Raw genomic sequence first — 15,229 nt, forward strand, 5'->3', positions numbered from 1 at the left:
GTTGTTTTCGTAATTGGGGCAGGCTCAATCACAGTCACCCTGCCCATGCGCAGCTTCTCGGTTGTTTGTCATTGCCATAGCAACCAGAGCAGGCATCAACCATCAACATGGTGGGTGTTCTTTTGTGGCTATTTGCTATTTTTTTCTTAGCTAATTTATACGACCACAAATGTAACCACCAATTCAAATATGCGGTGCCTTCGTGTCTGCGAGTCACAGTTCATTTTACACGCTACATTGTTGTCGCAGTGAGCTAATATGTGATTACTTGAATTAGCCAGTTAGCTAACCTAACGTTAGCGTTAGCTTCAGTGGCTAACAGCTCAGCTCAGCTAGCTTAGGTAGGTCTGAGTCGGGTTTGGGAGACTCAATGTCTTTTGTCTTTTTTCCACTGCTAATTCTTGTTTTGGGAGGTTACTCACATAATACCATGTACCAAACAACCAAACCCCAAATTCAAAATATATTAAATACTATATTAGCCTTAATATTGGGGAAAATGTGTGCCTGTCAACAGTACACTAACATCCTATTTAGTATTTTGTCATTATGATATAATCCAGCTTCTCTGTTTTTTAAATCAAATGTCATGGAATGTTCCCAGGCCAAAGCAACAACAGTGAAAGATACTCTGTCCAAATGGGTAAGTGGCATATACACAAAACTGACAGACACACAGACAGCATACCATAGTACTATTTACCACTTAACAAGTACAAACATTCGTAAATGGAAGTTTGTTTTAGCTAATTTATGTGAGCATACTTGTTGTAATTGCATCTTTTGATCTTTATGTTTGTGTGTGGGTGTTCAAATCTGGTTGTTGTGTGCTCAGGAGGAGAAATCAGGGGAGAAAGCAAATGAAGCTAAAGTCATAAAACTGTATGGCCAGGTTCCTCCTATAGAGAAAATGGATGCATCTCTCTCCACACTCACCAACTGCGAGTATGTCCTGCATTGATACAGTTGCTCATTAAGTTTTATTCATAGTATGTTAGAATATGACAATTATTTAACATTAGAGCTACAACTAAACTAGTAATAACAACTAAACTTTCCATTTAACACAGAAGTTTTTTCATCAGTTCCATCACAGACTGTAATATGTCTGTATCTCTAGAGTGGCAACAGCTCAGCATTGGCAGCAGAATAGATGGCAGCATATAACACACACTTAATGAGTGAAACCAAATTCACTTATTAACACTGATCACTCAAACACTTACAAATGCATTGATACAAAATGTAGATTTTGCCACAAAAATACTAATATTTAATAAAAAATTTATACTTCACAATGCATTAACTAAATTTACAGTTTAACAGTAAACATGGTGATGGTGTTTAGTTATTGACATTTCAGGCCAGACTATTATATTGTTCTTGCAATATCTGACTCTACTGTTCTACTTGTATCATCCACAGAAAGCTGTCTCTGTCCACAAACTGCATTGAAAAAATAACCAATCTCAATGGCCTGAGTGAGTTAAAGACTGAATAGATACAGTGTTTCATACTGTAGACGCATATTAGGTTTAAAGATGGAAATCTGTTGTTTTGACATCATGTTGTCCTTTTAGAAAACCTGAGAATATTGTCATTAGGAAGAAATAACATAAAGGTGCTCACTGGGCTGGTAAGAGACGGCATTTTTATTTCTTGACAACATTTTATCACTTTTCCGAACATAAAGAAGTTTTAGATGTGTTTGCAGATGCTAAATAATGTACATATTTTGTGTGTGTGTGTGAAGGAGGCAGTAGGGGACACATTAGAAGAATTGTGGATCTCTTATAACTTAATAGAAAAGCTGAAAGGAATCCAATGCATGAAGAACCTGAAAGTCCTGTATATGTCCAACAACCTGGTCAAAGAATGGGGTAAGCTACAATTATACATAAAGGTAACTAAAGTTAAAATAAATGTAGTTAATTAGATGGTATTAGTATGTAGGTTTGTTGATTAAGTGTTTATGAGGCTAAATGACATATTTCAGAACATGAAAGTCTTCCTCCTTCCTTTCCTGCCTCCGTTTGTTTAATTAACGAGGATAAATATAGTACAACATATGAACTATTTTTTCCCCCCAGTGTCTGACACTACAGGCTTTAGCTGCATTGTTTGCTGAAAGCAAAGTACCCTCTACATATTTTATGGGAAGGAAATTTTCTTATTCAAACTAAATAGGTCACTTCTCATCATAGGTCTTTTAGTTTAGTGTATTTAATCTTTTTGATGACGTGCTTGTGTTGAAACCCCTAAATGTAGCACTATTTAATTTTGTATCTGAAATTGTTTCTGTCTTGTGAAGGAGAATTTGTGAGGCTAGCTGACTTGCCATGCCTCGTAGACCTAGTGTTCGTTGGAAACCCACTGGAGGAGAAGCATTCAGCTGAGGGAACCTGGATGGATGAAGCCTCTAAAAGACTTCCTAAGCTGAAGAAACTAGATGGTAAGAATATTTAAGCACCTGTGTGTAATTGCATATACTGACATTCACTCAAGGAACTTTCTCCTTGAAGTTTTCTCATAATTGGTACCAAGTTGGTAAATTGTACTCTTTTAACCTAGAAATGAACTTTTTAGGAATTTGCAAATGCATCAACACCAGTAAATATAATTTGAAGACTGTAAAAGGAAACCAAGGCATCATGCAAAAATCAGGAGCCAACTTTTACATTATCAGTTACAAGTAACAAGTCCTTGGTTTGAAGACACAATTGTTGATCTCTTTTTCCCTTGCTTGTAGGAACCCCAGTCATCAAACAGGAAGAAGATGAGGGAGATAGCTGAGAAGCATAATTCTCCGCAAACATCAACTCCCTACACTGGGAGTCTTCCCTTTTTACCGTTCATTGGCTAAAATACTGTTTTGTAGAGTGTTTCATATACCTCTAAGTTGTCCTAACAAGCACAGTGTAGCACACAGACTAGAGAGCAGAGACATTTATGTGGACCAGATGTTATCAGGTAATTCTATTTGCTCTGTGCTGCTGAACATTCTCTCGTCCAATAGGAGTTGGGAGAAATACATATTAGTGTCAGTCTCAAATTCAGAGTTTGTGAACTTGCTAAAATCACGGCTTAATACCTAACTTAGGTAGCTCTCCATTTCACAAAACAAAAAAGCACAGGAGAAATTTACTTTAATTTTAAGAAAACATTTCACAAAACCCTTAATTTTTTGGAAAAAACTTTTTTGGAAAATTACAAAGACAAAAAAGATAACATGTTGCAAATACTGGAACAGAACAATGCTTCTTGCGCATGACTGGAAACCACATTTCATTAAACCATGAGCTTAATTTGTATTTTGTAGCCTTAAATCAGCTAATGTAAAAAACTGTATGACTTTCCAATGGAGTCTGGGCGATGTAAGGACTAGTCTCTATTGTCTGCTGTCTTTAAACAAATATGTTTTCATTTTTTTAAAGATATTGCAAACTGCAGTTTGCACATTTATAAATGTAGTGTAAATGTTTAAAAATGTGTGTTCAAAAAATATTGTAATATAAAAAAGCTATTGATATTGTTCTTGACTTGTTATGTTAAAGTTGGTTTTGTAATGGGACCGTTAGACTTATGTGATTAAAATCACTTGAATTACAAAGTTGTATAATTCACATTAAAAGGTTACGCATTTTTTTTCCTGTCAGTTCTACAACTGATAAAATAAGAGGTAAATACATAAAATGTTGATTTGAGCACATATATGAGTAAAATGCATAATAATAGTTGTTAAGAATCTGTTTATCGGCCACCGACCCACGTCTCTCAGAGTCAGATTTCCAATTGGTTAATTTAAATGTCATTCATTATTTCGTGCATTAGCTTCCTTGGCAACGTCTTCCTACCCGGAAGTTGTCATTGCCGCGAAATATCAACGGCTTAACTTCGAAGAAGGGTAGTTTAAAGTGTCTTTACAGATGTGAACGTTACTCTGTCGGACTAAATAAAGACACCCGAGCCTGTGCATACGTTGCTTAGACACCTGTACTGTGCAGAGGTCGCAATGCAGCGGAGTAAGTCGGCTGTGAGCGTGGAGGTGAAGCAGGTTATTGGAAGTCTCTGTAAACTGTTAGCGGCTACAGGCCTGGAAGCTGTGCCCACACCGGAGACATTCAGACGTGCAAAATTTGGTGGTGGAGTCGAGGTGGTACGTACATCTACTGGAACTACATACATTTTCTTAAGTGCTATAGTTACGTACAGCAATTTTAAGATACTTACAACTGCCCATTTTATTACAATTCAAATAGTGTACTTTAAACTACTGCAGTTGTCTGAGAATTGGATCTACCTGTTATCTTGCAGGAAACAAATATAACTTCGTGTTCCATAAAGAAGTCCTTATTAAAGACAAGAACTGTATTTTGTCAAAATGTATACATTGACACCAGTTGGCTCACTGCAGGAACATTAGTTTTATAACTAGTATGAAGGGAATGTGGGTCATAAAAAGGAAGTAAAAATAAGTTTCAGACCAGGCAGAGGTATGTTCCTGTCTTTCAGTGACAACTCTGCCTAATACACGCTTGCTGTTCTTTACCTAGGAAAGTCTGTTTCGGCAGCTCCTTGCCAACATCCTAAAGAAAACTGGCATTGTTTCCTCAGAAGCATGTGTCCAGTTTAAAGGAGGTCAGTGAATGTTTCTTGGCTCTTTGTTCCATTGGGGCTGATTTTTATTTCATCTGGTTTTGTATAATTTGAAAGTACAGCACATAAAATCTGCCGTACCTAGAAATCTGCAAAGTTTTGAAATAAACTTTTTGCATTGTCTCAATAATCTGACTTCTTAGTTGACTCCCTGTGCCATGATTTATCCATTATTTAGATGTGTCTTAAAGGGATGAAAATAGTTCCATGGGTTTGCTGAGTGACAAAGTGTTATCTCAGATGACAGGAAGCTGGTGGCTGCAGGTCTCTGGCAGACTGGTTATCATGCACACTGGATATATGCGAGGGAGGAAAGAGAAGGAGAAGGGATGGAGGGAAGGAGTTTCTCCAGCAAAGATCTCCTCTTGGCACTAGGTTGGCTGCTCGCTACAGGAACACTTGAAAACCTGCTGACACAACGAGTTCAACAATTAGACAAAACTCTTCTCACATCTATACCTGTAAGTTCATCTGGTATTACGACTGAATGGTAACTTCACCACATTTGTACTTACTGTAGTGCTTATCGTTCTAGTTTGGATGACATCATCTGCATTAGTTATTATTTCAAATTATGTCATTTAAATGAGTTCTGGAGGAGCAAGTTGACCCAAACTACAAATTTCATAGTCAGAAGAAAGAGATGACATTATCTGTACTTCATGACATTCACTGGAGGATTTTTTTTTTCAGCCAGAAGCAGAAAGATATATAATGGAAAGCACAGAGAATTTCAAACCATTCATGTACATATACTCCTTAGACCACAACCATAGGCAGCAAGTGGAAATTTGATAAAGTTGCCCTTTAAGACCAACCTAGTATATTTGTAAATCACATTCTTTACATAATTATGTTCTGTTTTTTCCCTATTATGTGTATCTGCATGTTAGGCCAACACTGAGGTTTCTGATGAGCTCCAGTTGGACTCTGCCTCCCTGCGGAAACTTCAGTGGCTCATTGGCAATTTGAGGCACCAGGGACGAATCCTGCTCTCCATGTTAGAGGAGCGAACTCAGTTGATTCACGCAGTGAGGAGACCCATGTTTTCATTTACGCAGACTGCTTTTCTGTTTTCTTTTGCCAAGAAAAACGTTGCTTAAAGTTCAGCAAAGTACAGATTTTAGAGCATATTTTACTGCAGGATCTTTGCAGAGACACAGGTCTGCCAATGTAAATGTGCATGCAAAACCTTTTAACCTCAGTCACTTAAACATCAACGGACAGAAACCATACAAAAACAGCCTAAGGTTTAAACTAACATTTGAACTAATTATAAACAACAAACCATTTTTTTTAAGCTATGACTAATCAAATGAATCTGTTCACAGGTTTGTTCTGCCAGCGTGTCCTCCACTACACCATCCTTCTCTGATCAAAGCTCCACAGTACTAAAGGATGTAAGTGTGTGTTAATAGAGGTAAATTACTAATAATATGTTCTGCCTGGTGATGTATTACAGTTAAACTTAAACAGGGTTTTATTTGCAACTTACAACTATTCTGTTTGCTGTGAGAAGAAAACCTGTATGTAGTGACAATTATGTTTTTGCTTTTTTTCTTTAACTACTTGAAATTTAAATTATTGTTTGAGTGACTTCTTTGTCTTCTTCAAAAATGCTAAATGTACTACTATATCTACTATAACATGAGGTATTAATTGCCTTTATACAATATGTTGTATCGTTGCAAATGTGTATGTCTCTGTTATAGGACTGTATTAGAATGCGGCAGCTCTGTGACCTCTTGGAAGCATATGTCAACTGGAAAAAGGTGGAGAAATCTTTCTGGACCTGGATGGTGAGTCAGACCCAGTAGTTATAGTTTTTAGAACTGGTTTTGGTCATTTGTACAATGACTGCTGCTAAATGTGTGTGTGTATAGCAAACTGAGGGCCGGTTTGAATTTTCATTAAATTGAATTACTGAAGTGAGGACATCTGACATTTTGACAGCGAGGTCGTCACAATCTTGCAATGTGCAATATTTCAATGAAATTTCAAAAATAGAAGTGTGTGTGTGTGTGTGTGTGTGCAGGACAGTGTGGTGGAGTGCCATCTTTCAGAACCTGTTGGCAAGAGATCTACACATGTTCCGAACGTGAGCCCAAGGGTGTGTCCCAATGGAAACCCGGAGTTACAAAAACTGGAGGACATGCTATTAAAACTGCCCACAGCACAGGTGTGTTTCCCATACATTAAACAAACATAACCACACGAAACGCATGTAAAAATACTGAACATGGCCAGAGAATGACACACTCAGAGTGGATCTGACAAAGGGCAGTGATGCATTGTGCTTCATGAATACATCCCTTCTCAAACAGCATAAAGTCTGTTGATTACTGATAAATAGACAGGTAGTGTTGTGTCAAAAGTTTTAATTTCTTTTATCGAATCAGCCATAGACAATAAGACCTTTTTTACATCCGCATTTCTCAACCGGAAACTCCTGAAATTGGGCTGCTTAACTTCCAGTGTAAGTTATTACACAATGGCAATATCTAAAAATCATAGCTTTTGGAGTTTACCTAAATGTTTGTGTTCGATGCAAAAACAACCATACTTGTCATTTCACTCATTTCTCTCCACAACAAAAGAAAATGGGTGCGGGCAATTAGGCCAGACGAAGGAGGAAGTTTTAAGGTGCTAACAACTTTGTTGCACCACAGAAAAAGGAGAAGGTCTTCACAAGGGCAAGTAAACATTTAGTTGCAGAGGAACCAGCCACCTCTTCGTATGATGTAAGCGTGGAAGCTGCCACCTACGCTCTGCATGTTTTCAGTCTGTTTTGTTGGTTCTAATGTAAAGCTAACCAACTTGTAAGGTACCTGTAAGGTAAAGCTAGTAAGCTTCACATACTTACAGCTATTGCTTATGACAGTATTTCTGTTTACATGTGTGTAAGGAGCCACATAACATAACATTAAATATGCTTGTCTGAGATCTATGTCAATCTGTGTACAGGAGAGAGAGAGAGAGAGAGAGATAAGCGACAAAAGTGGTGATAGTGGTCATGTTTATCAAGCATGTCACATAAAAATATTCTGACGTTGAAATACAGCAACCTGACTAAATGTTCTGCTTTATGAATATTTATGCTTGTAACTACACAAATATAATAATTTTATTCATTGGCAGAGAAAACACTACTCCATCCCTGTTACTATGTCACTGTGTTGCACAGCGTAAAGCGGAAATACCCTTACACTGAGCCAAAAAACCAAGTTAGCTTAGTCACTAGTAGTAGTATTGATAAGGGTCAGGGTTGTGCAGGACTACAACAGTACCACAGTTCAAGATGCAACCACACAGACAGCATTGTTCAGCCTTGTGGTACTGAGAGGAGTTGAACAGTCTGATGGCCTCGGGGACAAAATGCCTTAGTCTATCCATGGAACAGGACTGGGACAGCAGTCTGCCACAGAAATATGCAGTGCTTGAAATTAATACCCACCAAATTTGGGTGGGTTAACCCGACTACACACTCTGGCGTGTTGAATTAATCTGTGCCCTAAACTCAGGATGGTAGTTGAAGTGGAGATTTACTCTCTTGTAACTGGATCATTTCCCTATGTAGACTCCACCAGCCTTGGAATTTTAATTAATACTTAGATATGTATTGCTCTCACTTGCATGGAGGTGCTTTGCCTATGAAAATTTGTATGCTGCTTTAAAAAAAACAAACAAACTGCAAATTAGTCACGTCATGGTACCAGAAATTTTGTGGATTGTACCAAATCCACTGAATGCATGGATGAAGTCACTTCTAAAAAATGTGAAGCTGGGTCATGCTGTAAACTCTTGGGAGATGGGAGCGACATCATGTGAGTTACACCGTCTGCATGCTACAGTGGTTACCTGCATACGTTTTGGTTTGTTTGGCTGAAATATTGTTCGTTTGATGGAAATGGAGCAAAGGCAAGGCCGCATTGTTTGTAACAGAGGCAGCTGTCGCACTCTTATTTATCTTTTTTTTTTATATCATCAGTACACATCATCTCTGTTCTTCCAGTCATATGAAGTTTGAAAATGATAGTTTCGTGCTCTGTTTCTCTCCGATTTTTTTGCCAGAAAGGACAAAGGGGATGTGTATGGGATACTAAGGACATAGGAAAAGAGAGGACGCACAGTGGACTAGACCCCTCCTCCCTCCCTCTTCTCTTTTCTGTCCCATCCCTGCCCTCCCTCTCTCAGACTTACAGAGCCAGGCTCCAGGCTGAGATGCCAGTCAGACACAGCAGCTACCACATAGAGGGGCTAGATGAGAGAGCCAAGGCTGCAGATGAGCTCCAAGCCTCACAGGCTGCACAGATGCTTCTTCAGACAGAGGCTCAGCTGCTGGAGAGGAGGGACCGACAGAGGATGGCCAACAAGGTGCTGCTGCAGGAAATGATTGGCAGGCTGGATGAACTGGTGTTGATACCACCATAGACCTTTTTTTTTTTTTTTTTTTAAATTGAATTGTGCAATAGTAAATGAGGTGTTCTCATCAAAGGGAAAAGGATCTGTCTCTCTTTTTTTCATTGACATGGTGAGATGAGCACTTTAATAATTTCTAAATAGACAGTTTGAATATACACTATTGCCCATAAAGTTGGAATACAATATTTTTTTACCTTTTCTCATGAAATTATTACGACAGTGTGATTTATTCTTGATAAAGTCTATATCCTCCCAAATATATCACAATGAAAATTAAAACGCAATTAACCTTTGCATCTCGAAATCTAATTTAAATTAATCAGAAATATCAAACTACAATGAGTGATTTTTATAAAGATTTTCCCCCTTTGAAGTAACTCGGCTGAATCATTAATAGTGCAGCCAGTTGGTTTCCAACATTTCACATTTAAGTTGAGATCACCTGAAACCAGTGAATGTGTTTAAAGGATTAGAGTACCACAACTGCAGGTTTCACATACTGTCTAGTCTGATACCCAAACGCCCAGTTTTGATCTTAGACACCTCTTCCAACTGACATAAGACTCTCTGCCATAAGAAAAACTAGCTGAAATTTAATTTGACCATTTTTCTCTTTTTCTCTCCCATAAATATTTGACTGCTGAACAACCTGGGCAACATGTACAGTTACTCGCATCTCAGCTTCTGAAGCTGTTAACTCCTTCAGAGTCATAGGTGTCTTGGTGGCCTCCCCCTTTCATTTCCTTGTTGGACAGCCTGCTCTAAGCATTCCCAACATTTCTTCATTATAGTTTTCCTGTGCTCCAAGAGATGCTATTTAATGGCCAGGAAATGCACTTGAAAATAATCTTCATTGGAGTTTTTTATCTTTATGGTGTAGATGTTGATTCATAGGTAATTGGACATTCTAGATGCAGGTGTATTTATACTAGATTCCTTTAAACACATTCAATGCACTCAGGTGAAGGGTGAATCTTATTTATTTTCACTTTTTAAAATTTTTTTTTTACTAAATTTGATGACTTTGTAGACATCTGTTTTCACTTTCACATGAAATTGACATGAAGTTGATACTTTTTTATACCCACTGTCTATTTCTTTGCCTAATAAAACTGACAAAGAGTGCATGATATAGACTTAAAAATATATAATAATATTTTACATAGTTTTGGGGCTACAAGTCACATCAGCCATGCAAACTCACACACACACACACAAAATACATACTTCCTCTATTTGTGTTGTGTTTCTAGGACATGTACACTATGCACATGTCATGCAACTATAAGGTCTAGAATTATCACAATATAAACAATATTTTGACTTGCACTAAAAGCAAACTAAGTCAGCAAAGCACCAGTCTAATCTAGGATAATCAAATCCTAATTCATACCAGCTTTTTACTCTTACTTTGGTAAAATGTTTTGCAGTTTTTTATTAAAAGCCTAAATTTGCCTACAAATGGCTACAGGTAAACCATTTGAAGTATTTAGTATTTTGAAATGACACTACTGTTAAAATCCGCTGTCACGATCTCAGTAAGTCAAACAGAAACTACAGTTGCTTTTTTATTTATTCAGCAAATTAAAAAGACCAAATTACAAACTATTCAGATGTATGTTTTTTTCTGAGTTGTTTATTTAATCTTTTGAAAAATGAATAGCTTTATTAGCAGGACTGGCATAAAATATGGAAAATGCTGCAAGGAACAGAAATCCGGAGGCTTGAAATAATAATACCGGTGGTTAATAATTTGATGTGTACGCTCACTTCTTGTCTAATACGTTGATTTACTGAGAAATCACCCACAGAACTGGTGAATCTCAGTTATTTTTCTCTAGCTTAGATATCAGTGAGACTAAATTATCAAGAATTAACCACCAGTAGTTTCTGCATGTAGGAGTTGAGCCACTTCTGTCTTTCCATCGACGTGAGGAGCTTACTCTTCTCTCTGAAGGCCGCATCATCAGCCACCACCATGTTTCTCTTCACTGTTCCGGCTCCCTGAGATGACCACTCAGCAGGCCATGTCCTCTCCATGCTGGACATATACAGATCGTGAGGTTAGTGACAGAATACAATCCAGGTACCACACACTCCAGCACTACTACAGCTGTACAGCAGACAGTGGAGCACTGGTGAGTTCCCCAACATTTAGAATGATGTAAGGTGATGTGAAATTGGGGAGGGTTGCATCAGGAAGGTCATCTGGCGTTAAAAAAACAAAACAAAAAACTGCCAAATGAACGTGCAGACAATGTTCCGCTGTGGCGTCCCTGAACTCACGGGATGATCCGAAAGGACAAAAAAGGAAACTATGGCAAGGGTCTCATGTATTTTCAATAAAGATCAAATACATTTTAGAACCACTACCCTAGTGGGTATATAATGGGTGGGTCAGTGACATCCATATTATACTGTACTTTCTAGATACTTTTCAGAGTTGCATTAGTAATAAAAATACAGCTTAAAGATTTTATTGATCCCTGGTGTGAAATACAGTACAGTATTTTGAATAATAATTAACTGCGTATATGGTTGTTAAATCTGCTTTATCATTACCAGCTGCAACGTTAAACTGATGAACACACGAATGCCTTATAATTATATTCACTCAGGTACCTTGAGCTATTCTGCTTAAAGTGTACTTTTATTTTAATACGCTGTTGTATTACTACTCTTAGTTAAATGTATCATCTGAGTTCTTCTTTCACCAATGGATGTTCACACAAGACTTGACAGACAGATGGACTATATGCATTGCTAACCCCCAAAATACAGGCTATGATATATGATATGATGTATATATACAAGACTTGTGAAGTACTACTGAATACAGTAAGGTTTCACTTTATTACAACTTTTGCGACAATGTTATATTACATTAGCAATTTTCTCATCATTGTGCAGTTACCTTGTCTCTGCCCGTTCTGGGGCAAAAAGCCACTCTTCCCTCATCAGTCCTGCTTTGCTGTTGGCTGCTGCTCTGAGACTAGGCGCTAACATCATCTGAACACTCCAATCACTTAGAGAAATGGAGGGAAAGAGGACATCCCAGTCGTCTCGTTTAGATTCCTCTGAATCGTCAGAACTTCTGGAATCAGATCAGATGACACTTAAAGATTTTTTTAGAAGGAAACTGGGACCTTAGAATATTTGCAAAGGACGGCTCAGAAAGATATAATGTAAGTAAAAATACTGAACATTTAAATTGTTTATCTTAGTATCAATATTGTTTACAATGCGATATATTTATTATTATTATGTATCTAATTAATACATTGTAGAAAGAGTGCAAAGGAAATTCATAAGATTTAACAAATAGTCACCTAATAGTCAGGCGTGGCTGAGGGAAGCCAGATGTCACTAAGGTCATACCCAGAATGCAAAGCAGCAGGATTGATGTACATGGGAAAACAGGCAGCAGAGACATCCTTAAAAAAAAGAAATGGAAAAAATCTTCAAAAATATATATTAACTGATAAAAGGTTCTTGTAATTGCCAAGTCGACTCTCTCCACAACCTCATAAATAATCAGAGGAGAAAAACACTGCAGTTTGCATATAGTGAGCCAGTACTTTGAGTGATCCAGTGAAAATTGACATGTTGAGTTTGCTGTATATTTAATTCAAAGAAGTCTGTGATAATTACATATATACATGTGATAAAATATTACATCATTAAAACAAAACAGCATAAAGAACATTTTTATGTTTTTGGAAAATAATGGCGATTATCACTATGCACTTTAACTTAAATTAAAAAAGATACTAAAAACCTGTAAAATGCTCATTAATTACTTAAATGTATGTAAAACCACCTTTAAAATACAAACATAATGTTTTTACAAATAAGTAAGTCAAAATACATCTGCAACAATATTCATTAGAATCTGTACTCACATCTCACGGCTACTTTAATGCTACGTTAAAAATAAAATACATGAATAATAAATGTTGATAATAATTAGTATGTTCTTTGCGATCTAAAGACAAATCCATGAATGTGTCGTTCTCGAACCTGCACTGCAGCTTAAAATAACAACAGCTTCATGGAAAGGTGTTGTTTAAAAAAGTTCCTAAAGTTATTAAGAGGCTGGATGTTGGCTGGATTCTTACATACCTGCTTCTCATGTGTTCTGCTTGTTAGTAGCCTGAAAGCAGCGTCTTAAATGTCAGTGGTTACAGGTCAGCTGTCACCCAAGCAGAGAAACGTTGTTGGACGAACAACCAGCAAAGAACAAAACCACTTATTTCTATGTTAGTCTCTTCTAAACAGAAAGAACTTTGAATAAAAACTTGGATCTCCACTCTTGTTTTTTTGCGTTGCTTCTGTGCAAACATAGAGTAAAAGCAACCGGATGCTTGCGTTACATACTTATATACCCTGGACTACAGTGCTTCAACCCCCCCCCGACCCCCAACTCACCCACCCACACACATACACAAGCATACCCCCTTTTACCAGATCAAACCAACTTTGAGTTTAGCATGCAGAAGGAAGTGGTGTTAGCTTGTTAGTGTCCCGTTTCAAAGACTTAGTCATGGTGCTGAGGTAGAGGACTCTGCATCTTATTACTGAAAATCATTATAGTGCGTCTATGTGTCAATACAGTATGTAAGAGTGTGTTCGACTGTGGATTTTTCTCATCTAGACTTTTTTACTTTATCTACACAAAAACATTTATGTCTAGCTAAAAATATTCTCCTTTCAAATCAATAGAGTGTTATGACAAATTCAAATGATAAGATAGAAGATTTCAGTAACTGGTTTGACAGTGATGGGGAAAATGGATGCAAGCTGTAAACTCTTCTTTTGTATACAATCATCGTTTAACTTCATTTGGCAAAGCTCACATACAGTACAATTAGTGCACAGTTTAGTATTATTCATTAATTTGTCAGTTGGTAAATTTTCCAGCTTGTTAACATGTTACTCACGAACTTTGGCTGCTGTACAAGAGACTTTTATTTAACTTAAAGTGAAAATGACTTCCTTCAACAGAAGAAAAGGATGCTGAATTGTGAAGGTAGATTTTGATACAGGAAGAGCAGAGAAAATATTAACACTGTGTACTCAACTACACAGTAACACTCAACTAGAACTATAGCAACAAAGATCCTGTTTTGGTGAAAAGCCAAGTCACATCACCACACATACCTTTCTACAGACAAATGTCTCCAAGTTGTCCAGTAGATCACTGTTCAGATTTGTTTGTTTGGCTAAAGGTACATGAACAAGCACCAGATTTGTATAGAATATGAACAGCATGTTCCAAAAAACTTGCAGATGTGTATGGGCTATTGCAGCTGTTTTTTTTTTTTTTTTGTTTGTTTTTTTATTGAGCATTGATGCAAGCGGTTGCTTGTTGCTTCAGGTGTATTTTAGTAGCTGAAAATAATCCAAGGTGTAGATTGTGATGGGTTTTAATCCAGGCATATTAGCCTTTAACACGTTTGATATTATTATTAATATTAATGAGGGGGATGAGGGATTTATAACAACAACAACAACAACAACAACAAAAAACCACACATTCAAGCACATGCATATCTAGTGGACCCCCAAGAATAATAGGAAACGATGAACAGTTCCATCCTGCCATCACATCATCTTACTAACCTTGTTCAAATGTTCAAAGCCATTGACATGTCAAAAATATAGCTTAGTGGAAGAGACAGACAAAGCTACTGGACAAAGAGACCTTGTTAGTATGTCACATTTGAGAAACCTCCTATCTCCAAAGATAACCACTACAAAAAGTGATTGATGTATTATATGAGACATCTCTATTTGATCATTTTCCTCAGGGGCTATGAAACATTTTCTGTGTGTGGAAGCCTTAAGACATGGAAGCGAGACAAAAGGCACCCAGGTGGAGATTTTGTAGAGTTAGCATACAGCATGCTGTTACCATTTGAGGACCTTGTTATCCTTCTGGTTGGAAATAATGACCCATGGACAGGAAGCAGCTGGGCTTAACAATGGCTCTGCAGCACTCTGACTTTACACAGGATAACAAGCTTGAGACACAGAGTCTGAGTCACCTCACGCTTACCTACGTCTCTCCATCATTGAAGTGTTTATGAATTCATCTGTTAGAAGATACTTTAAAGCAATGATTGAATCATAAGGAAATTTGTGTGAATCA

General features: G+C 37.3%; 3 protein-coding genes across 6 annotated transcripts; 2 read left to right on the top strand and 1 right to left on the bottom strand.

Annotated features, from left to right (window-relative positions):
• Window positions 1-3,645, top strand: dnal1 (dynein, axonemal, light chain 1). Of its 2 annotated transcripts, none has more exons than XM_067480552.1 (8): window positions 1-110; window positions 605-643; window positions 836-945; window positions 1,426-1,481; window positions 1,581-1,636; window positions 1,754-1,880; window positions 2,312-2,452; window positions 2,750-3,645. In XM_067480552.1, the coding sequence occupies exons 1-8, from the start codon at window positions 108-110 to the stop codon at window positions 2,791-2,793; spliced, it is 576 nt and encodes a 191-aa protein (XP_067336653.1). In that variant the 5' UTR covers window positions 1-107; the 3' UTR covers window positions 2,794-3,645. The 2 variants fall into 2 exon arrangements, with proteins under 2 accessions (XP_067336653.1, XP_067336654.1); XM_067480553.1 differs by lacking the exon at window positions 1-110 and adding an exon at window positions 224-248.
• Window positions 3,646-3,845: 200 nt separating this feature from the next.
• tedc1 (tubulin epsilon and delta complex 1) lies at window positions 3,846-10,506 on the top strand. 2 transcript variants are annotated; one of them, XM_067480550.1, is made up of 8 exons: window positions 3,846-4,156; window positions 4,554-4,638; window positions 4,897-5,117; window positions 5,550-5,687; window positions 5,988-6,056; window positions 6,369-6,455; window positions 6,692-6,835; window positions 7,326-8,721. In XM_067480550.1, the coding sequence occupies exons 1-8, from the start codon at window positions 4,013-4,015 to the stop codon at window positions 7,455-7,457; spliced, it is 1,020 nt and encodes a 339-aa protein (XP_067336651.1). In that variant the 5' UTR covers window positions 3,846-4,012; the 3' UTR covers window positions 7,458-8,721. The 2 variants fall into 2 exon arrangements, with proteins under 2 accessions (XP_067336651.1, XP_067336650.1); XM_067480549.1 differs by lacking the exon at window positions 7,326-8,721 and adding an exon at window positions 8,728-10,506 and having other exon boundaries at window positions 3,847-4,156.
• A 192-nt stretch (window positions 10,507-10,698) lies between these two features.
• pth2 (parathyroid hormone 2) lies at window positions 10,699-13,413 on the bottom strand. Of its 2 annotated transcripts, none has more exons than XM_067480555.1 (4): window positions 13,201-13,413; window positions 12,408-12,512; window positions 11,993-12,169; window positions 10,699-11,119 (listed from the first exon to the last, which is right to left on the bottom strand). In XM_067480555.1, the coding sequence occupies exons 1-4, from the start codon at window positions 13,209-13,211 to the stop codon at window positions 10,945-10,947; spliced, it is 468 nt and encodes a 155-aa protein (XP_067336656.1). In that variant the 5' UTR covers window positions 13,212-13,413; the 3' UTR covers window positions 10,699-10,944. The 2 variants fall into 2 exon arrangements, with proteins under 2 accessions (XP_067336656.1, XP_067336655.1); XM_067480554.1 differs by having other exon boundaries at window positions 10,731-11,119; window positions 11,993-12,172.
• Between the last annotated feature and the right edge of the window lie 1,816 nt (window positions 13,414-15,229).

This window comes from Channa argus, chromosome 16, assembly GCF_033026475.1.
Source record: "Channa argus isolate prfri chromosome 16, Channa argus male v1.0, whole genome shotgun sequence".
In the NCBI taxonomy this organism is placed as follows: domain Eukaryota; kingdom Metazoa; phylum Chordata; class Actinopteri; order Anabantiformes; family Channidae; genus Channa; species Channa argus.

Coding starts and splice junctions, on each gene's coding strand:
- dnal1 (XM_067480552.1), top strand. Junction 946..1,425: donor TCCACACTCACCAACTGCGA/GTATGTCCTGCA, acceptor TATCATCCACAG/AAAGCTGTCTCTGTCCACAA. Junction 1,881..2,311: donor CAACCTGGTCAAAGAATGGG/GTAAGCTACAAT, acceptor TGTCTTGTGAAG/GAGAATTTGTGAGGCTAGCT.
- tedc1 (XM_067480549.1), top strand. CDS start 4,013: ATGCAGCGGAGTAAGTCGGCTGTGAGCGTGGAGGTGAAGCAGGTTATT. Junction 5,688..5,987: donor GAACTCAGTTGATTCACGCA/GTGAGGAGACCC, acceptor ATCTGTTCACAG/GTTTGTTCTGCCAGCGTGTC. Junction 6,456..6,691: donor AATCTTTCTGGACCTGGATG/GTGAGTCAGACC, acceptor GTGTGTGTGCAG/GACAGTGTGGTGGAGTGCCA.
- pth2 (XM_067480554.1), bottom strand. Junction 12,173..12,407: donor CAGCCACGCCTGACTATTAG/GTGACTATTTGT, acceptor ATCTGATTCCAG/AAGTTCTGACGATTCAGAGG. Junction 11,120..11,992: donor CCAGAACGGGCAGAGACAAG/GTAACTGCACAA, acceptor GTATATGTCCAG/CATGGAGAGGACATGGCCTG.